Here is a 23,325-nt window from a genome sequence, read left to right on the forward strand (position 1 = left end):
GCCTTTTTCCAAACTTATCTTTATATATGGATTCTGGACCATATAAATATGGAGGGTGTGTTCTTTCTTAATAATGCAACCTTTTTTTTAAAAAAAAAAAAAAAAAAAAGTTTTAAAATTTTAATAATACAAGTTGACTGACTTTTCTCAATCAATACCCTTACCCCTCAGTTTACGCAATTCATTAGTCTTCTTGTGCTTTTGTCTTTACAATGTACTTCTCAATGTGAGATGACATTTCAATAGAAGTTGTGAAAATCACAATCATTTAACTTTTTAGTATGTTCATAAAAAATTATTTTATACCAAAAAATAGTAAAAACACTTCATTTTGCTGTATAATAATTTCTAATGGTATATTGCGAAATATTTAACATTAAAAGTTTTAAAAGTCGTCAAGGTGGAAAATCGAACCCTTACTAATAAGATGGAAGTTTAGGTTGCTAGCTTACCAACTGAGCTACTCATAAGATTCTTCTTCTGCTTGATTGCTATAATTAATGTGACATTTCTTTTTGATTTGGAAAAAATTTCGGAAAAGAAATTTTGATCAGACCTTTCTATATTCCTCTTGATTCTCTTTACTCCATGCCCCCTTCCCCTGCCTCTAATTTGTTTTTTTCGAAAAAATAAAAAAAATTTGCTACTTCACTCAAATTAAAAGGCCACTCAAGAGGGAGTTGTTCGTGTAGTAAGCAACATCCAACCTTCATCTTTAAAGTTATGGATTCGAGTCACTAAGAGAGCAGAAAGGATGGGAACAGAAAGATTGTCATTCAAGCCAGAAAGTGATATATTTGGCTACTTGTTTGATGACATAACACCTGATTTTTAAACCAAAACATAAAATATATAATGCAGCAACTTTGGCAATCAATCAAACAAATCAATTTTCCAAATCCCTTAGAAGCAGTGCATAATAACAGCATGGAGAATCACATTTACTTATTGATTCTTCTCTCTCTATTTCAATATTACTCTCTGTGTATATCAGCTGCTTCCTCAAATGAAACAGATCAACAAGCTCTACTAGCTTTCAAAAATCTTGTTACTAGTCCTAGTCATGTTTTGGCGGATAATTGGACCAAAAATACTTCTTTTTGCTCTTGGTTTGGTGTCACTTGCAGTTCGAGAAGGCAAAGGGTTGTTGCCTTGGCTCTTCCTAATTTGCAACTTCAAGGCACAATTTCCCCATCTTTGGCCAATTTATCCTTTCTCAGTGTTCTCAATCTGGGGAACAACAGCTTACAAGGTGACATCCCTTATGTCCTTGGCCACTTGCCTCGCTTGCGAGTGATCGATATTCAGAACAATCAGCTCCAAGGAAGTATCCCAACAAGTTTATTTCAACACCACAGAGTTCAAAAAATTTCATTGGCTTTCAATAAACTCTGTGGTGAAATGTGGAAAGGGCCATGGAATGTACCCAAGCTCAGTGTCTTAAATCTTATGAACAACAGCCTCACGGGTATAATCCCTCCTTCAGTTGGAAATGCCACAAAATTAATGAACTTCAGTTTGTCTGGAAATAGTATCAATGGCAACCTTCCAAAACAGATCGGTAATCTGAGCCAGGTTGAATTTTTGTTCTTGTATGATAATCAGTTAACAGGTTCCATTCCGACATCGCTATTTAATATCTCGTCGCTGGTTGCCGTGGCTCTGGCATTAAATAGCCTTTCTGGTCCTCTCTTGCTTGATGAAGGGAATATTGTGTCAAATCTAGAGTTTTTAAGTGTATCTAACAACCAAATTTCAGGTTGCATTCCTTCTAACATATGTCAACTCAGAGAGCTCCAAGTTTTGTCCATATATTTAAACAACATAGCTGGAGAGATACCCAGAAATATTGGTTGTTTATCCAAACTCGAGAAGTTTTATATTGGTGATAATCCAATAAAAGGGACCATTCCCACCTCGATTGGCAATATTTCTAATCTGCAATATGTTTCCTGTACAAAAAATCGCTTGGAGGGGCCAATTCCTCCAGAATTGGGGAAGCTATCAAATTTGAGGCAATTAGGCTTTGGCGAAAATTATAATCTTATTGGTCAAATTCCAGAGGCTATTTTCAATATATCTTCTTTGGAAGGTGTATCTTTCAGTTTCAACAATCTCTCGGGGACAATTCCAGCCACTACAGGTCTTCATCTTCCGAACCTTAAACATCTTCACTTGTCAGACAATCAGCTGGAAGGGGAAATTCCATTGTTCATAACAAATGCTTCCAAGCTTGAAACGCTGGAGCTATCATCTAACTTTCTCAAAGGAACTATTCCAACTACTTTGGGCAATCTCCGTGAGCTGCGTGGACTGATCCTGCATAGTAATCAACTTACCAATGAACCAAGAGAGCATGAGTTGCAATTTTTCAATTCTTTGGCGGACTGTAGGATGTTGCAATATCTAGAAGTGGGTTCTAATCCGTTGAATGGAGTTCTTCCCAATTCTATTGGGAATCTTTCATCTACTATTGAAGACTTCAATATAGGAGATGCACACATCAACGGCCTCTTCCCCACAAATATAGGCAACATGAGCGGTCTTACAAGGCTAGGCGTTCGCAATAACAACTTGATCGGAAATATTCCTCCTGAGATTGGTAAGCTTAAACATCTCCAAGGGATGTATCTACAAAACAATAAATTGCAGGGACATATTCCAAAGGCGGTATGCCATTTATCTAATTTGGTAGCACTGTATCTAAATGTTAATGAGCTTATCGGTTTAATTCCAGCATGTATAGGAAATCTTAGCATGCTAGAACAACTTGATTTGGGTTCTAACAGATTTTCATCAAAATTTCCCTCGAGTCTTTGGAAAATGAGAGGTCTTCTCTTTCTAAACGCGTCACAAAATTCTATAGAAGGAGAATTTCCACCGGATATTGGAGGACTGAAGGCTATTGTAGAACTATATCTTTCTGGTAACCACTTTTCTGGCATGATACCAAGCAGATTGGGGGAACTCCAAAACCTGCAGTATCTTGACCTATCAAATAATTCATTTTTTGGCCAAATTCCATTATCCTTTGCCAACTTGATAAGCTTGGAGTTCTTGGATTTGTCTTTAAATGCTTTGTCAGGTACTATTCCTAAGTCAATGGGAAGACTCTCATACCTTAAAATTATTAATGTTTCATTCAATAATTTAGAAGGTGAAATACCCAGTGGTGGTGTGTTTGTGAATTCCACTGTGCAATCATTTCTTGGGAACAAAGGTCTATGTGGCATGCACATATTGGAGGTTCCTGCTTGCACTAATCCTGGGCTACAATCAAAGTCTAAGGTGCTAGTGCTAAAGGTTGTTATTCCAGTGGTTATTTCATTTTTTTTAATATTCTTCTTGGTTTCAATTTGGGTAATAAAACGGCAGAAGAAAGGAAAGTCCAAAGATGTGGAAAAGATACCAGATATGAGGACTCATCAATTAGTTTCTTATCACGAGATTCAGCGAGCAACAAATTATTTTGGTGAGTCAAATTTAATTGGAGTTGGAAGTTCTGGTTCTGTGTACAAAGGTACATTATCTGGTGGTAGTGTAGTGGCCATAAAGATTCTGGATTTGGAATATGAGGAGGTATGCAAGAGGTTCGATACTGAATGTGAAGTGATGAGAAATGTTAGGCACAGAAATCTTGTGCCCGTGATCACAACTTGTTCTAGTGCCTATATAAGAGCCTTTGTTCTGCAATATATGTCTAACGGGAGCCTTGAAAATTGGTTGTACAGAGAAGACTGCCAATTGAACCTTCTTCAAAGAGTAACAGTAATGCTTGAAGCGGCTATGGGAATTGAATATCTACATCATGGCCATTTCACTCCAATAGTTCATTGTGACCTAAAGCCAGCCAACATTCTTTTGGATGACGATATGGTGGCTCATGTTGGTGATTTTGGCATCTCTAAAATTTTAGCTGTAAGCAAGTCCATGGCATATACTGAGACATTGGGCACTCTTGGTTACATCGCACCAGGTAAATAATATCCACTCTCTTTGGTTTTCTCTTAGTATAATTAGGCGTCTCCAAATTCTAGAAGTAAAAAAGCAAGTCTCTATTTGTACATAATCGGTGTTATAGTTTAAGTAACTTTCTTTCCTTTCATTGTTTTCAAAGAATATGGCTCGGAGGGAATAGTGTCCACTAATGGGGATGTTTATAGTTACGGCATCATGTTAATGGAGGTTTTGACCAAAAGAAGGCCAACAGATGAAGAGATATGCAATGAAAATCTTGACTTGAGGAAATGGATAACACAATCATTTTCAGGGTCTATGATGGATGTTATAGATGACAATCTTTTTCCCAAGGAAGAACAAATCTCTTCAAAAAGTGAAATCTGCATAGCCTCAATGATAGAATTGGCTTTAGACTGCACAAAGGAAACACCGGAATCAACAATAACCATGAAAGATGTAGTAAAGAGGCTTAGCGAAATCAAGATCACATTTCTGGAAATGTAGAAGTTAGCATCACTTTCGACGGTGTTGTTTCTCAGCTGCAAGTTAATATGCGTCATATACTAGTTTTTAGAGTCAATGTATTATTTGTATTAATAGAGGGTTGCATTTCCCTCATTTACTTTACTTTTGTGATTTCAGATGTGAGTGGTATCGAAGTGTTCAGTTGCACAATTTTGCTTGCTGTTTGCTTTAGTGGTACCATATATCTTGTTATTTTAGTATCCATAATTGATAGTCAAAATGCAATCCAAATTTTTTTTGTGAGCTTCATTTTGGAGGTCTCACCTTTAATCAACATATTGGCTATTAGCATAGAATCAAGTTCTAAAATGAAATTAGTGTGGCGTTGAAGGTAGAACCATTTCACCCCAAACTCAGCAGCTAAAGCTCCGGCCATGTTGCTACTACTACAGTGAACTGACACCGCGAAGGCCATAATCAAATTACCGTGGCTATTCCTGATCACTCCACCAATTCCGGCTCTGCTTATGTAACGCCCTGATTTTCTGTAACCGGAACACCACACGGTGCTCATGATCCCGAAGGACCACAAGCTAACCCTTATTTGGTACCTACTGCAATAACTGTATAAACATACTGAATAATGCGGAAAACATGCCATAAGGTTCAAACGTCTAAAAATACAAAATGTTGAAAACTGAATACTAATACATTCGTCTGAAAAATGCTGTAGTCTGAAAGCCTCTAAATTGTCTGAATAAGGAGTTGATGGGACATGTCCCCAACTGGCTCCAACTACTGAAATACTAAAACTAGTAATCAAATGAAATAAGAACCATCCTCGAATGATGAGGACTCACTGCTAGGTCTACTGCTGCTGACTGGAACTGAGCTACCAAGGGTGCTCTGGATCTCGCGCTCCTGAACCTATGGCGTAAGGTAAAACACCATAGCGCAAATACGCCAATACGATTAAATGTACTGGTACGCAAGACGGGGTAAGGCTAAATTCAATGCTTATGCATGAACTACACTAACTGAATAATCTGAGTATGCTGAATGAGGATACATGCATGAATGCATAAACTATAACTAAAATCATAATAACACTGAATGCTAACTTCTGAATGCTTGCACTTTTGACAACTGAGCTTACTACTACTGAGAGACTGATTATTTGAGTCTGCAAATAACCGGATTCTGAGCTTACTAATATCAACTGACTAGAACTGAGGTCAGACCTATCTAGCGGGTGACCTTTAGATCTACTAATAATGATAAGGAATAATGGTATATGAGATAGGCTTATCTAATGGGTGATCTCTTAATCTTCTCATGATGATGATAACTGAATGAGTTTTAGATCAAGCCTACCTAGCGGGTGATCTCTAAATCTATGGAACTACCTAAGTTCCTCACTGAACTGTGTGACCGTGTCTGACGGTCCTAAATCAGAAGACATATATGAGTTCTTGACTAAAACTGAATCCGGAGCTGAAACTGTAACTATGGGAGTTCTCACTTAACTGACATGCCTCGAATCTAAATAGTGGGGTCCAACCTGTAACCCCAGCTGAAAGGGCATTAGTACCGTGCCACGGGTAAAGACACTTGTATGGTCATCCTGTCTAACGGGTGGCCCTGAACAAGAAGTCAAGCCTAAGGCATCGGGTGACTCCTATAAGGTAGTCAAGCCTTATTCTAATGGGTGTGTCCTGATCCTGCGCTGGATACGCAGTTCTGGAGTACAGGAACTGCTCCTAACGACTCTGCCTCTCTAACAGGGAAGCTATGTCATCCCTACACTCGCTCGAATCTAGTTCCTACTCCCAATTGAAAGGCAGTGAACTGATTCTTAAACGGTACTGTACTGAGCTAAATATGTTATCGATTATCTTACTTGATCGATTTAACTGAGTTCACTTACTTCTATTCTCTGATGGAATACTTTTGAATTCTACTTACCGTCTGAATACTACTGAGTCTTGTAACTTACTGAGCTTTACTTAAATATGAACTGAGTACAGAGCTGGATTAGACTGAATATTAAGATTAATGAGTTTTCATAATGTTCTATCACTAACTGAGTTCTATTGATCATAGCACGACTGAGATTATTTTGCAACTAACTCGGCTCTATACAAGCATCTAAGTTTTTGGGTATTAAATACCGCCAAGACTCGATAACATAAATAAATAATACATGAAAACTCTTGCGTTACAACACAACAATAGACTATCGTTCACAAAATAATCAATGAAGCATTACGTCAAGTACTTGGGAATTTCAAACATACAATTGTATAGGGAGCACATTCTATTGTCTCATAACTCATCCAATAAAGAGTTCTCATGAATAGGAATGAATGCAAAATATCATAATCTATTCATTTAGGCCTTTCAACAAACACTTGGTATGCACTAGTTGACACATACTTGGGGATTTCATACATAACATATTACATGGACACTATTTCCTTCACATAAGCAATTTATTAAACATGTGGAAGGCATGCTTTGGTAACACAACATTCAATACACATAATTAACATGATTACATAATTCAACATGCTTCTTGAAGGGCTTTTATCTTGAACATCAAATAATCAATACATACTAAGGTCAAAGCTTGGAGCTTTATGATCAAAACATGAATCACAACATATCAACAACATAAACTTCAATCTCTATTTACATAAATCATGAAAACTCATAAAAATATAATCTTTGAACTTTAAAAAGGAATTCTTGAACTTCTTGGGTGAAAGGAGACCAAGAATCAGTATCCGCATACCTTGCTATTTGATTCACGGAAGATTCACGGTGAAACCTTGATGATTTAGGTCTTGAAATATGAACCCTAGGTCTTGTTCTTAAATAAAATTGTGAAAAAAATAGTATTTTCGGTTAACTTATGTTGAATATCATGTTAAAGAGTATATAAAGTGGTTGGAAAATTACCATCTTTCCCTTGCAGAAACGGACAAAAACTGTTGAAATTTGGCCCAGGTGGCGGTGCCTTGAATTGAGCAGTGCTGAGACCAGGGCGGCGCCTTGCTATAGCTGTGGGAATTATTATTGATGTTTCTTCTTATCAAAGACTTATGGGCAAGCTTATGTATGCTACTATACCAAGAACTGATATCACTTTTGTTGTCAAAACTCTCAGCTAGTTCATGCAACATGCCTATAAATTTTAAATTTTAATAATACAAGTTGACTGACTTTTCTTAATCAATACCCTTACCCCTCAGTTTACGCAATTCACTAGTCTTCTTGTGCTTTTGTCTTTACAATGTACTTCTCAATGTGAGATGACATTTCAATAGAAGTTGTGAAAATCACAATCTTTTTACTTTTTAGTATGTTCATAAAAAATTATTTTATACCAAAAAATAGTAAAAGCACTTCATTTTGCTGTAAAATAATTTCTAATGGTATATTGCAAAATATTTAACACTAAAAGTTTCAAAAGTCGTCAAGATAGAGAATCGAACCCTTACTAATAAGATGGCAGTTCAGGTTGCTAGCCAACCAATTGAGCTACAAATAAGATTCTCCTTCTGCTTTATTGCTATAATTAATGTGACATTTCTTTTTGATTTGGAAAAAAATTCTGAAAATAAATTTTGATCAGACCTTTCTATATTCCTCTTGATTCTCTATACTCCATGCCCTTTCCCTTGCCTCTAATTTGTTTTTTCGGAATTTTTTTTTCTACTTCACTCAAATTAAAAGGCCACTCAAGACAAAGGGAGTTGTTAGTGTAGTAAGTAACCCCCAACCTTCATCTTTAAAGTTATGGATTTGAGTCACTAAGAGAGCAAAAAGGATGGGAGCTTGTAGGGAGGGGTGAACAAAAAGATCTTCATTCAAGCCAGAAAGTGATATGTTCGGCTACTTGTTTGATGACAACACCTGATTTTTAAACCAAAACATAAAATATATAATGGAGTAACTTTGGCAATCAATCAAACAAATCAATTTTCCAAATCCCTTAGAAGTAGTGCATAATAACAGAAAGGAGAATTATATTTACTTATTGGTTCTTCCTTTCTATTATAATACTACTCTCTCTATATATCAGCTGCTTTCTCAAATGAAATAGATCAAAAAGCTCTGGTAGCTTTTAAAAATCTTGTTACTAGTCCTAGTCATGTTTTGGCCGATAATTGGACCAAAAATACTTCTTTTTGCTCTTGGTTTGGTGTCACTTGCTGTTCGAGAAGGCAGAGGGTTATTTCCTTGGCTCTTCCTAATTTGCAACCTCAAGGCACAATTTCCCCATCTTTGTCCAATTTGTCCTTTCTTAGTGTTCTCAATCTTGGGAACAACAACTTACATGGTGGCCTCCTTATGTCCTTGGCCACTTTCCTCGCTTGCGGGTAATCAATATTCAGAACAATCAGCTCCAAGGAAGTATTCCAACATGTCTATTTCAACACTGGAGAGTTCAAGTAATCTCATTGGCTTTCAATAAACTCGGTGGTGAAATATGGAAAGGGCGATGGTTTGTACCGGAACTCAGATTCTTGAATCGGAGGAACAATAGCCTCAAAGGTATAATCCCTCCTTCTGTCGGAAATGCCACAAAGTTGATGAACTTCAGTTTGGCTGGGAACAAAATCTGTGGCAACCTTCCAAAAGAGATCGGTAATCTGAGCCAACTTGCATTTTTTTTCCTTGTATGATAATCAATTAATAGATTCGATTCCTGCAGCACTGTTAATATCTCATCGCTTCTTGTCGCATCTCTGAGATTCGATAGCCTTTCCGGTTCTCTCTTTCTTAATGAAGAGAATATTGTGTCAAATCTAGAGTTTTTAAGTATCTAACAACCAAATTTCTGATTGCATTCCTTCTAACATATGCCAACTCACAGAACTCCAAGTTTTGTCCATATCTATCAACAACATAACTGGAGAGATACCCAAAAATATTGTTTGTTTATCCAAACTTGAGGAGTTTTATATTGGTGATAATCCAATAAAAGGAACTATTCCCATTTCATTGGCCAATATTTCCACTCTGCAATGTGTTGACTGTACAGCAAATTGCTTGGAGGGGTCAATTCCGCCAGAATTGGGGAGGCTATCAAATTTGAGGCGATTAATCTTTGGCCAGAATTATAATCTTATTGGCCAAATTCCAGAGGCTATTTTCAATATATCTTCTTTTGGAAGGACAACTTTCAATTTCATCAACCTTTCGGGGATAATTCCAGCCACTACAGTTCTTAATCTTCCAAACCTTGAACAACTTATCTAGTAGGAAATCAGATAGAATGGGAAATTCCATTGTTCATAACAAATGCTTCCAAGCTTGAAACCCTGGAGCTATCATCTAACTTTCTCAAAGGAACTATTCCAACTACTTTGGGCAATCTCCGTGAGCTGCATGGACTGATGTATATGTATTGCTTGATACCAATGCGTGGAGCTATCATCTAAATTTCTTGTAATCTATATTTATTTCTTTATCTCGGGTCTACCTTGTCCTATGTGACCCCTTATGTGGCTATTGGTTTTGGGTTTGAGCCCGATGTGATTGTCGAACCTTTCTATGTTTCCACTTTGGTGGGAGATTCTGTTATATCTAGACGGGTGTATAGGGATTGTGTTGTGACTGTTTGTAGTTGGGATACTGTGGCATACCTCATATAACTTGAGATAATTGACTTTGATGCTATCTTAGGGATGGACTGGCTCTATTCATGCTATGCTACACTGAATTGTAGGACCTAAAGAGTTATTTTCTCTTTCCCGAATGAACCAGTTATAGAGTGGGAAGGTCATTCTTTAGCATCTAGAGGGAACTTTATATCCTACCTCAGAGCCCGTAAACTTATCTCTAAGGGTTGTTTGTATCATCTCATTCGGGTTAAAGATTCTAACGCCGAAAGCCTTTCTCTTCAGTTTGTCCCTGTTGTAAATGAATTTTCATACGTTTCTCCATATGATCTCCCATGAATACCACCTAATAGGGAGATAGATTTTGGAATTGATTTATTGCCAGATACACATCCTATTTCTATTCCGCCATACAGAATGGCCCCAGCAGAGTTGAAAGAGTTGAAAGAATAACTAGCAGATCTTCTAGATAAAGGTTTCATCCGTCCTAGTGTTTCTCCCTAGGGTGCACCTATGTTTTTTATGTGAAAGAAAGACAGTTCCCAGCGTATGTGCATAAATTACCACCAGTTGAATAAGGTCACCATTAAAAATAAATACCCTCTACCAATAATAGATGATCTGTTTGACCAACTTCAGGGTGCTAAGTGTTTTTCAAAAATAGACCTTCATTCGGGATACCATCATTTAAAGGTTAGATACTCTGATATTCCCAAAACAGTTTTCCAAACCAGATACGATCATTATGAATTCTTAGTCATGTCCTTCAGATTGACTAATGCCCTTGCAACATTCATGGATCTAATGAATAGGGTCTTCCATCAGTTTTAGGATCTGTTCTTCATAGTATTCATTGGTGACATTTTGGTTTATTCTATGAGTGAGGAGGACCATGCCAATCACCTTCGAATTATCCTTCAGACCCTCAAAGATCATAGGTTGTATGCTAAGTTTTCTAAGTGCGAATTCTGGCTTAATGCTATTTCTTTCTTAGGGCGTATTATGTCTACTGAGAAAATTAAGGTTGATCCCCAAAAGATTGGGGTAGTGAGAAAATGGCCCAGACCCACGACTCCAACCGACTTTTGGAGCTACTTGGGTTTGGCATGGTATTACAGAAGATTTGTAGAAATTTTTTCTTTTATAGCTACTCCACTTACTAAGTTAACTCAGAAAAAGGTAAAATTTGTGTGTTCTGACTCATGTGAGAATAGTTTTGAAAAGTTGAAGGACAAATTGACTACTGCACCTGTGCTGACTCTTTTGAAGGTACGGAAGGTTTTGTGGTATACTGTGATGCTTCTCGAGTGGGACTTAGGTGTGTTCTTATGCAGCATGGTAAGGTGGTGGAATATGCATCTAGGCAGTGGAAAGTGCATAGGTGCAATTACCCTACTCATGAGTTGGAGTAAGCAATTGTGGTGTTTGTGCTTAAAATCTGGATGCACTATCTTTATGGGGTACATGTTGATATTTCCAATGACCATAAGAGTTTGCAGTATGTTTTCTTGCAGAAAGAATTGAACCTCAAGCAGAGGCGTTAGAGGAAGCTTTCAAAAGACTATGACATGATCCTACACTATCATCCGGGTAAGACAAATATTGTAGCTAACACCCTCAGTAGATTGTCTATGGGCATTCTTTCTCATGTTGAGGAAGGGAAGAGGGAAATGGTGAAGGATATCCACTGACTTGCAAATCTTGGAGTGCGACTCTTAGATTTTGAAGATAGAGGGGTGGTCGTGCATGAGATAGCTAAATCATCCCTTTGTTCAGAAGTTAAAGAAAAACAGGTCAAAGAAACCATCTTGATGCAAATTAAGAATGATGTGAAGGTGATGTCCTTTGAGATTGATGGTGATGGTATTTTGAGATACAAGGTTAGATTGTGTGTGCCAGATGTAGATGGTCTACAGAAGAGAATTCTTGGTGAAGCTCACACTTTGAGTTATGTTATTCGCCCAGGCTCTACAAAAAATTTATCATGATTTGGAAACCATTTATTGGTGGAACAATATGAAGCGTGATGTGGCTAAACATGTTGCCAAGTGTTTGAATTCTCAAAAGTCAAAGTGGAACATATGAGGCCAGGTGGTTCTTCTCAAGAGATAGATTTGCCTTTCTAGGATTGAGAGATGGTCAATATGGACTTCATTACGGGACTTTTGAGGTCCCGAAACCAGTATGATTCCATTTGGGTGATTATAGACCAGCTAACTAAGTTTGCCCATTTTCTGCCTATTAGAACTAACTATTTGGGAGATGATTATGCCAAGCTATACGTTGAGGAGATAGTCCATTTGTATGGAGCGCCGATATCTATCATATCCGACCGAGGTACGAAATTTTCTTCACAATTTTGGAGGTCTTTTTAGAGGGGTTTAGGTACTCAAGTGAACCTTAGCACTACATTGCACCCTCAGAATGATGGGAAGGATGAGCGAACCATTCTGACCCTTGAGGATACGTTAAAGGCCTGTGTAATTGACTTCAAAGGTAGTAGGGTAGATCATTTTCCACTAATAGAGTTTGCATATAATAATAGCTACCATGCCAGTATTAAGATGGCTCCTTTTGAAGCACTGTATGGAAGAAGATGTTGGTCGCCTATAGAGTGGTATGAAGTGGGCGAGACTCTGTTGTTTGGGCCTGATCTTGTTCACCAGGAAATGGAATACGTGAAGCTTATCAGAGAATGACTTAAGACAGCTCAGATTAGACAGAAATTCTATGCCGATGTTAGAAAAAGGGAGTTGGAATTCGAGGTTGGTGATTGGGTATTTTTAAAAGTTTCTCCTATGAAGGGAGTAATGCGATTTGGGAAGAAAGGTAAGTTGAGTCCTCTCTATATAGGACCATATCAGATCTTGAGAATGATAGGAGAAGTTGCATATGAGTTAAAGTTGCCTGCAAGTTTGGGTTCGGTTCATTCGGTATTTCATGTGTCCATGTTGAGGAAATATATTGGGTACCATTCTTTAGTGCTTCCTGTAGAGGAGGTCAAGGTAACAGACTCCTTGTCTTATGAAGAAGAGCCTATAGCAATATTAGATCATAAAGTTAGAGAATTGAGGAGCAAAGAGATAGCCTCTGTCAAAGTGTTGTGGAGAAACCAAAAAATTAAAGAGGCTACATGGGAATCTGAGGATGACATGCGAGCTATATACCCAAGCTTATTTGATCCGGTGGATGGTGGAATGGAAGGTACAACCCTTATCCCATATTTTGTTTCCTATACCTTAGTATGTTTAAAAGTCGTGCTTGTCTGTATTCCGCGTTGTCATTCGGGGACGAATGATCCCAAGGAGGGATAATGTAACGCCTAGCAAAAAGTTGTGCACGTGTTATTTCATGAGAGCTAGCATTTACAGTTGAGGACTTGAAATTTTCTTTGTGTAAGAAAAGACTTAGAATTATTTTTAGCTACTAAACTTCGGAGATTTTATTTTTGATCTTCCTGACCTTCGATTTTAGATTTTTTTGTTGCATTGCGATGGGGCAAGCCTATAGAACATCTCCAGAGAGTTTCAGATTTTTTGGACATCGTTTAGGGCGCGTTTGATTTACAAAACAGTAGCACCATGCGGTTAGAGTGCGTCGCATGGAGCAGCTTATGATAGGTAGCATGCGATGGAGCATGTGACGCATGCTCCAGTCTAGTGGGATAGAGTATGCGATACATGCTCTGCTGCGCGCACCTTAAAATTTCACCTTTTAATACCCGTCTCATTAAGGGTATTTTGGATATTTTCCAACCCCTTAACATCTTAAACACATGATTTAATCCCTACTACACCAAAATACACCTAATTTCACCAAAATCCATCAAAAACACTCTCAAGGGTTCCAAACTAAAAACCTAAATAAATCAAGATTCAACCGTGGGTAAGCGATTGAAGATTTGGAATCCCCAATCCGTAAGCTTTGAGAATCACCTATTATATTCTGAGATTGAGGTACGCGGGGTTTTCCTAAAATCTCATGGGTATAGAAACCATGTTTTAAGAAAAGGGTTTTGGATTTATGAATATAATTATGTTTTATAAATTTTGACGGAATTGTTTTGGGCCTTAGACCTCCCCCCAAGTTAATTGAAACTTTATATATATATATATGTGTGTGTGTGTATGTGTGTGTGTGTGTGTGGATGATTATTTAATTGGGAGAATGAATTGTGATGAACCACTCTCTTGTTATGATTTTTCCCATCTTTCATATGATATGAATTGTTCTAAATTGCATCTTGAAAGCATGGTATGAAGTGTCTTGATTTTTACTATGACTTGTCTATGATTTTGAAATACATAGAGAGGGATCTAAATGTTGATACTTATTGAATATACATATAACAAAGAGTAGCATGGTTAGCCAAAAGAACACTTGACCACCATATGTTTAAATAATCTCAGCATAGTTTTGACTTGTGTTTTCGGAATATGAAATCTTTTATACTGTTGGCATGTTTGGATGGTCTGAAATATGTTTTAATGAAATAATTATTCATAATACATTATGGCTTAGAAAAGAGGACTTGCAAGTCTTGGTGTGACGACACCAATTTAGATTATTCCATAGTAATTCAGAATAGCATAGAATGTATGTTTGAAGTCAAAATTTTCAGATGTTGAAACTAGAATAATGCATGATTCAGAAAAGGATAAAATTGGGCATAAAGAGAGGTTAGATGGCTCCCCGAAGAAGGCATGAGTTCAGACAACTCATTTCCCAAAACCGTGATTTGCTGATCCGGGTATATTATACGCTGGCCTAGTGCCCTGTGGAGTCTGAGACTTAGACACTCCAACCCTTACAACACACTTGGGTTGGGGGCTTCCCCTCCGAGTCTATGGCAGATTCCATATAGACCATGGAATATTATACTTCTAGGGGAGTTCCACCTAACTCAGACGTAATACAAAGATCAGACATTGCATTGACAAGAATGATTTATGATTTTCAAAAAGTGCCCATGTGTTTTAGAAATATTTCATGTATGTTATTTTGACAAATTGCTATCCATTATTTTATTTATATAAAAGCTTTATTTTGGATTACTTTGTGTAACAATACATCTGTATTGACCCCCATCCCCCTACCTCTCAGGTTCTGAGGCTCAGTCTAGGGGTCCAGATAAGCAGTAGATTTCATCAGATAGAGTTGCAGCGTTCAATTGGTGAGCCTTCTTTGTTTTAGAAGTCTTGTTTACTTTCAGACAATTATTATAAGTTATGATTTTGGTCTACTGAGGGCCTTATCCCAGTTTTCAGATTGTGTTAGTGATCATGTAGTAGAGATTTTGCAAACGGTTTTCAGATGTTGTTAGTCATCTTGGATTTCATCCTTCAATGTTGAACTGAATCTAGAAGTTGACCATGTTTCTGTATTAGATTGAAATTCCACATTTTCTTTAATTATATCAATATTGTGCATGATTACCAGATATAGTAGGGTGTCTAGGCCTTCATGGTTTGGGATGCTAGTCACGGCCAGGAGCTCAGTTCGGGTCGTGAAAAACTTGGTATCAAAGCATGGTTCATGGTCTTAGGGTTTCTTCCAAATTGCATCGGGTAGAGTATTATTTATGGGTGTGTAGCATACTACACTTATAAGTGGGAGCCTAGTAGGCGTTTAGGAATGTGTCCCTACTTTCTGATTTAGTTCGTGCTTTGGAGTCTGATCTGTCTTCGAATCAATGATCTCTTGCTCTTAAAAAAACCAGCCATGCCTCCACATCACAGTAACGTTAATGCTTAGGATGATAAAGTCTGCCCCACTCATGGAATGCGGACCCATAACAGAGCACACACCCCAGAACCTGTTCCTACTCCGGGAGTACCTCCAGTCCCGACCAGTCCTTCTAGAGCTCCTCGGATGGGGGCTAACCGCACTTAGCCTCGTGAAAAAGAGATGTCTAATACTGAATTTAGATAGTCCATTCATCTACTTGTACAGCTGGTAGCCACACAGACTTGGAGGTCGGGGGATAGATGGTCTGCATCTGTTACTTTTGAAATAACTAGGGTGGGCCAGTTCATGAGAATGAAACCTCCCAAATTCTCTGGCACTAAGGTAGAAGAGGACCCACAGCAGTTCGTAGAAGAAATGGAGAAGATTTTCAAAGTAATGCATTTGTATCAGGTAGAAGTGGTTGAGTTAGCAGCATACCAGCTTAAGGATATAGCGAAGCAATGGTACAACGAGTGGGAGGGTACAAAGGGTGAGAGAGCTGGGCCCAGTTTGGGATGAGTTCGTGGAAGCTTTTCTCGACTGGTTCTTTCCTCTAGAGCTGTAGAAAGCCAAAGTAGAAGAATTCATGAATCTTAAGTAGGGCAAAATGAGTGTCCAGGAGTACACTCTAAAGTTCAAACAGTTAGCCCGTTATGCTCCTAAGATGAAGGGTAATATAAGGGCCTGAATGAGAAAGTTTGCATCTGTCCTTTCATTTCAGATGATCTGGTTCTTGAATGTTGGGGAGATATGCTGAACAGGTATATGGACTTTGTTACGTTGTCATTCCATATACAGAAAGTTGAGGATAAGAAAAAGAAGATCACTAAATCTAGGGAAAAGGACAGACAGGCAAAGAGAGCCAAAACTGTAGACTAGAGTCATAGTCAGCAGCAGAGCGGTAATTGGGGTAACAAATGGCAGAAGAAGAAGTTTTGGGGAAAAACACAGTCTGCGGATAGCGCCCCAGTGCCCAGACCCCCAGTTGATAGATGATCTCAGAGTTTTCAGACTAGTCATGGACCCATAATGTAGGATACCCAGTCACAGGGCAGTGTGGTGCAACATCATCGTACTTTTCCACAGTGTCAGACTTACGGTAAGCATCATCTAGGGAGGTGTCATTTGGGCACTCTGGTGTTTTATTCATGTGGTCAGACGGGTTATTTTCAAATAGATTGTCCTTCGGCTATAAGGAGTATTGAGGGTACTAAGTCTCAGACAAACACTTCTGCACCATCTCTATCCCAAAAGGGCGCCACCTCACCCATAAAAAATGGACGCAACCAGTTATATACCTTGTCCAACCGCGACCTCACCAGATGTAGTTACCAGTATATTGCAAATCTTTTCTTATGATGTATATGTATTTCTTGATCGCGGGTCTACCTTGTCCTATGTGACCCCTTTTATGGCTGTTGGTTTTGGGTTTGAGCCCGATGTGATTATCGAACCTTTCTCTGTTTACACTCTGTTAAGAGATTCTGTTATATATAGATGGGTGTATAGGGATTGTGTTATGACTATTTATAGCTAAGATACTATGGCACACCTCATAAAATTTGAGATGATTGACGTTGATACTATCTTAGGGATGGACTGGCTCCATTCATGCTATGCTACACTAAATTGTAAAACCCGAAGAGTTATTTTCTCTTTCCCGAATGAACCAGTTATAGAGTCGGAAGGTCATTCTTTAGCACCTAGATGGAACTTTATATCCTACCTCAGAGCCCATAAACTTATCTCTAAGGGTTGTCTGTATCATCTCATTCAGGTTAAAGATTCTAACGCCGAAAGCCTTCCTTTTCATTCTGTCCCTGTGGTAAATTAATTTCTAGTCATTTTTTCAGATGATATCCTAAGAATACCACCTGATATAGAGATAGATTTTGGCATTAATTTATTGCTAGATACCCATTCTATTTCTATTCCACCATATAGAATGGCCCCAGCGGAGTTAAAGACTAGATAAATGTTTCATCTATCCTAGTGTTTCTCCTTGGGTGCACCTGTGCTTTTTGTGCGAAAGAAATACGATTCCCTGCGTATGTGCATAGATTACCGCCAGCTGAATAAGGTCACAGTTAAAGATAAATACCCTCATCGTAGAATAGACGATCTATTTGACCAACTTCAGGGTGCTAAGTGTTTTTCAAAAATAGACCTTCATTCGAGATACCATCAGTTAAAGGTTAGAGAGTCTGATATTCCAAAAACAACTTTCCAAACCAGATACGGTCATTATGAATTCTTGGTCATGTCCTTCGAATTGACTAATGCCCCTGCAGTGTTCATGGATCTAATGAATAGGGTCTTCCATCAGTTTCTGGATCTGTTCATCATAGTTGTAGACGTGTAATTTCATCCCATCAAAAGTAATTTTACTCCGTTATCATGCACTCTAACCCCATCCTATAATTTTCCTACAAAATGACAAAACCATAACCAACTATAAACAAATTTTTTCCCAAATCCCCACATAATTCCAATTTAATAACAATTTAACAACCCTCTCCAATAAAGAAAGGACACATCACCCTCACCACTACCCATCACCTACGCTACCCCCTCACCCCCACTCACGTGACCCCCCTCATTTTCCTTACATTTCTTGACCACAAAGGAAAAGAAAAAAGGATACACTAAAAAAAACAAATAAAAAGAAGGGAGCATCTTGGAAGGAGGTTTAGATTTGGTGTGTCTTTTTTTTGATTTTGAGGTTTAGATTTGGTGTGTCTTGATTGGTTCACTGTTAGCTGTTTTTGGGCTTTAATTTCTCTGTACTGATTTGGTCTGCTCGTTGGTTGAGGTTCCTTATTTGAGGATTTAGGTTTTCCGGACTTCTTTATTATCTACGAGAACATTCTATTGATGTCCATTTCTCTAACCCACTTCCCTTTTCTTCATCTTGATTTTTGAATAGGTTGTGATTATGTGTGATTTGATCGTGATTGCTGGATTATTTTTGATATTATGATTGTTCCTGATGATGCTATTTTTGTAATATGTGAAACAAATTTGAATAGTTTTGATGGTAAAATTGATAAAAGTGAAGTTGTTTGGGGGGGAGGGGATTGGGAGATTGGTAAAAAGGTCAATTTAGATTAATTTTGGTTCATTGTTGTTTTCGGAATCAGCATGAATATTGTCTAAACGTAATAAGATCATGATGCATTAAAATGGATAGGTGAATATAGGTTCGGGTAGGCGAAATTCCCATGAATAAGTGTTTTCATTGAATGTTTGAATTTGGAATATTGGTTGAATTTTTTCTAGTTTAGCGAGCTTGGAATTAAAATGTACTATTTGGACGGGTAATGCCCCTAGGTACTTGTATTTATTAGCCGGGGAATGCCCCGAAGTATTTTGTTCTCGGAGGACATCCGGGATGAAGGCCCGCAGCGTCGGGTAAAGCATTGGCGCATAGTTTAGGATTAGTCTAGAATAGGATTTACATTTTTATATTTTTCTCTTTTTGGACTATATAATTAGACTGGACATTCTTTTGGTTTTGAATTTTTTTTATTTGTTTTGTTTTGCTTGTTTTGTGTGTTTATGTGGTTTGTACATTTTATTGTGTCAAAATTTCCTAATATGCTCCATCAAGAGATCGTAGTCGAATCACGGGATCGAGGAGTGCCTAACACCTTCCCCTCAGTCCACTGAATTCCTTAACCTGAATCTCTCTTCGCAAATCAGCCTCAAAGAGTCAAAATGGTTTAGAAAAGGATTCTTAAGGTGACTTGGCACACCAAATTATGCTAAGTGGCGACTCTGAATAAAAGATGTAAATAATCATTTTTCAAAAACAAATTTTTATTTTTGTCACTTTAATAATAAAAACTCCTTCAAAATGTAAAAATCATAATTTTTTGGGTTAAAAAAGGGGTGTGACAGCTCTGGCGACTCGGTTGGGGATGTTTTCAGAATTCCAGCTTATTTTGGAGTTGTATCAGCTTAGTTTGGCACTATAGGTGTATAGATATTTGTTTGTGTTATTTTGTGTTATTCTTTTTTATCATTGTTGAGTGTCTACGTACTCTTTGTTTATAGTTTAATCTTATGGGTTACCGTTTTGTATTTGGCCTCATGTGCATAACCCGAGTCATTCTTTCCACAGCAAGTTCATAGTACACGTGTTATACACGACCTCTAGTTGAGTCACCCTTATTTTAGGAGGGGGGCCCGTTGGTGTTATGGAGTGGGTAGAAAGTCTCGCAGCCACTATCGACCATACGCTCTCCTGAACAAACTTGTTAGTAAACCCCAAAGTATGTCAACCCTTAGGTCATGCTTATTTGCATCATATTGTGATCTAATGGGACCCACATGACCCATTGTAGGAGACTCACATCTAAATCATTCCTACGAGCAAAATGTTGCATCATTGAGGGTAATATGGTCATTTGACGGACTGATTTGGGGAAATCATGTGTCAGAAGTAATGCGTATAGACAAGAAAGTGTTAAAAAAAAAAGAGAAAAGGAAAAATGAGTTAAAAAAACACACACAAAAAAAAATGAGAGTTTCGTAGTTTTAGAGTTCTCTATGGCTTTTGGTTTCTAAAATTCAAAAAAAAAATTCAAAAGATTTTTTTACCTTTTGCACTCATTTGTCCAAAAACAAAAACATCAAAAAAATTTTCCTTTGTTTCTTTAGAAAGCATTCATGATTCGAAAATTTAAAAAAAAAAGAAGATTTTTTTTTGGAGTTTTATAAAAGAAAATGAAAAATTGGTAGAAGTTTTGTACATTTCATATAGCGAAAATGGCAAAAAAAGTTTCCTTCATAGTTGTTGGTTTCAGTTTTAGTTGAAGTCGCTAATTGAAAACCTAAAAATATTTTATTCATTTGTCTTTCGTCGTGTCTCTTAAGTTAGGGTCAGTCTGTTAGTTAAACATTAGTTGTCCAATCAGGATGAACTACGCATACCTGATTCCCTCCCCTCAAGGTGGGATACGTAGGCAACCCTTGTTGGGTCCGGTAATCTTTTTATTTTGGTCTTTGTCTCGATCTTAGCCTAGGGTCTTTCTCCTCGTAATCTAGTGTTCTTAACTGGTCCTTGCCAAGTAGACTGATTTCACTCGGCAGTATTGTTTGGTGATTTAGAGTCAATAGTGGTCAGTCCCTTCGACATATGTCTGTGTCAAAATCCCAAAGGTTGGGAATCTTTTGCTCTAATTGAATTGCTTGTTAAGTTAATGTCTTATATGTTATTTCAAGATGGACCCAACCACGAGGTCTAGAGTTCGGATGGTTTCCAAGGTCCCTAAAATGTTAGTCAAATGGTGGGGAATGTTCAACTACGCTGGGCAACACGAGCTACAGATAGTATTGGGTAATCTTACAACCCTCCTACGTCTCACTCCCCATCCAGATCTGATAGACGCAGCGTTGAATTTTTGGGATCCTAGTAGTTTGGTGTTTAGGTTTGGAAAATATGAAATGATGCCTACTCTGGTAGAAATATCTGGTCTGTGTCAATTGTCTTATATCGGTCTAAAGATGATCCAAGCCCGCAATTATACTAGCTCGATGTTTCTTCAGGGTTGTGGTTTAAAAAGTAAGAATATGCATTTGGGATCCCTTAATCAATCATGGATTTCCCTATATTACTAGATTACTTGTTTGCTCGATTCGGATCATTGTGAGTTTTTGATTATTTTTGGGATGAATTTCATATAACTAAGAAGAAATGGGAAAGGAAACGTCTTGAAAACTTCGCTCTCACTTTGTTAGGCACTTTAGTGTTTCTGCAAGACAAAAGATGAATTAACACTTGGTTGCAATCTGCAGTGATGTCCTTATTTCATAAAGATCAAGGGGGTAAGGTTACTCTAGTGCCTATGATTTTATTAGAGATAAATAAGGCCCTAACTGAAATAAAAAGGGGCATGTGGATCTTTAAAGGAAGTAATCTAGTCTTGCAACTATGGATGATGGAGCATTTGCATGCTCCTTCTTTGATAAAATAATATGTCATTGATCGTTGCCTCTCCGATCAAGTGAAATCCATGGAAGACAGAATGCGCTTTGACAAATTCTCATTGCCAGTGGGAGTCGAGGTTTGGGTTGAATTCCTCAAATCAAGAACAGATGACAATGTTCTGTGGGACTATTTTTGGTTTTTCCTTGGTCGGATGTAGCATGTAACTTCTTCTAGTTTTGTTGGGGCTTAATTGTACACCGACCATACACTCCCCTTGGGGTAATGCATTAGTTGGGTTGACTGCAAGATGTTCCACCGATAATGGACCTCCAGAAGGATGTTGAGCACTTTAGGGATCAAGCCAGGTATGAGATTAAATATGAGCAGTTCTGGGATAATGCAATGTGGAAGGGCATAAATACCCTCAGGAAGGTTTAGATAATCCAGGATACACTCCAAGATATGGAATCTAGCTACAATCCATTCCTCGGGGTGTTAGTATGCCATTACCAGCACAACTTAGAGGGAGAATATAGGAAAAATGTATAGTTGATGACCATCAAGATGAAAGTGCGGGGGCCAAGGTAGAGACATTGAGAGTTCAATTATCAGGTTTGCTCACAACTGTAGAAGGGTATCAGAATAGTCTTTTCAAGTGTACTCCCTAAGAGGAAACAACACGTACCAGGTGCTTTCTCCCAAATATCAAGGCATCATTGCAGGATACGTTGTAAAATTTAACTGGTAAGGTGAGAACTTCACAAATAGCTCCATCTCAGCCAGGGACATCACACAGAGCACCAGTTTGAAGGAGCATTTCTTATCTTTTATTTAGTTTGAGTCTCTTATTTTCTGTCATTGCAAGGTGGTGTCTTTGTCAAGTCGGTGTCATGTTTGGTTTTGGAGTATTTATTAAGAGTATTATGTATGTCATATTGTTGGTCTAGAGTGTTGGTTAGTATTTCTTGATTAGTTTTAAAGTTGTCTTAAATTCAAAGTCTGTTCATTTGTCTTTTATGAAATGTAGTGATGTCATTTTGTTCTTTCCTTTTGTTTATTTTTGTTAAAAAAAAGGAAAAAAAATTCATTTAAAATAAAAAATCTTCAATTATGTGATGTTCATGCATATGCTACCCGAACTACGCAAGATCTAATTCATGTATAACATGATACGAGGCAACCTACTTTTGGGTTCAATCTAATCATTTTGTTTCTTCATTTTTCATTATTTTTCCTCTTTTTAAAGAAAAGAAAAAACCATAAAGAATGATAAAAGAAGGTAGATAGCTAGAGAAGAAAAGAAAGAAAGATGATGAGACAAGAAAAGGGAAAGAAAAGAGACTGATACAAAAGAACAGAGAAAACAAGGGCGAAAAGAAAAAAAGAGGTGTAATAGGAGGGTAAAAGCAAATGAGTGTAGAAGGAAGATCAGGATGATGTTGAAATAGCCTCATTACCCTCAGAGCTAGTAGAAATACGCATGAATCTAGGTTGTATATACAATGTGATTGCCATGTTTGTTGTGTGACCTAATCGTAATGGGTTTTGTCTTTGATGAGCATGATATATCAGCTAAGTGGTTAGTTTGTAGCACTCTGGCTAGTCACCAAC

At 37.7% G+C, this 23,325-nt stretch overlaps 1 protein-coding gene and 1 long non-coding RNA gene across 2 annotated transcripts; one reads left to right on the plus strand and one right to left on the minus strand.

Annotated features, from left to right (window-relative positions):
- Positions 1-516: 516 nt before the first annotated feature.
- On the plus strand, positions 517-4,635 carry LOC107870158 (receptor kinase-like protein Xa21). The gene is made up of 2 exons (XM_016716591.2): positions 517-3,976; positions 4,118-4,635. The coding sequence occupies exons 1-2, from the start codon at positions 856-858 to the stop codon at positions 4,462-4,464; spliced, it is 3,468 nt and encodes a 1,155-aa protein (XP_016572077.2). The 5' UTR covers positions 517-855; the 3' UTR covers positions 4,465-4,635.
- Positions 4,636-5,067: 432 nt separating this feature from the next.
- Positions 5,068-7,704, minus strand: LOC124898670. The gene is made up of 3 exons (XR_007055380.1): positions 7,387-7,704; positions 7,220-7,297; positions 5,068-5,352 (listed from the first exon to the last, which is right to left on the minus strand). It is a non-coding gene; the product is annotated as an uncharacterized LOC124898670 (long non-coding RNA).
- Between the last annotated feature and the right edge of the window lie 15,621 nt (positions 7,705-23,325).

The sequence above is a fragment of the Capsicum annuum genome, chromosome 5 (assembly GCF_002878395.1).
Source record: "Capsicum annuum cultivar UCD-10X-F1 chromosome 5, UCD10Xv1.1, whole genome shotgun sequence".
Lineage (NCBI taxonomy): Eukaryota > Viridiplantae > Streptophyta > Magnoliopsida > Solanales > Solanaceae > Capsicum > Capsicum annuum.

Bases quoted from the DNA above. Each gene is read 5' to 3' on its own strand.
- LOC107870158 (XM_016716591.2), top strand. From the start codon at position 856: ATGCAGCAACTTTGGCAATCAATCAAACAAATCAATTTTCCAAATCCC. The intron at 3,977-4,117 runs GTAAATAATATC...TTGTTTTCAAAG, and splicing joins TCTTGGTTACATCGCACCAG to AATATGGCTCGGAGGGAATA.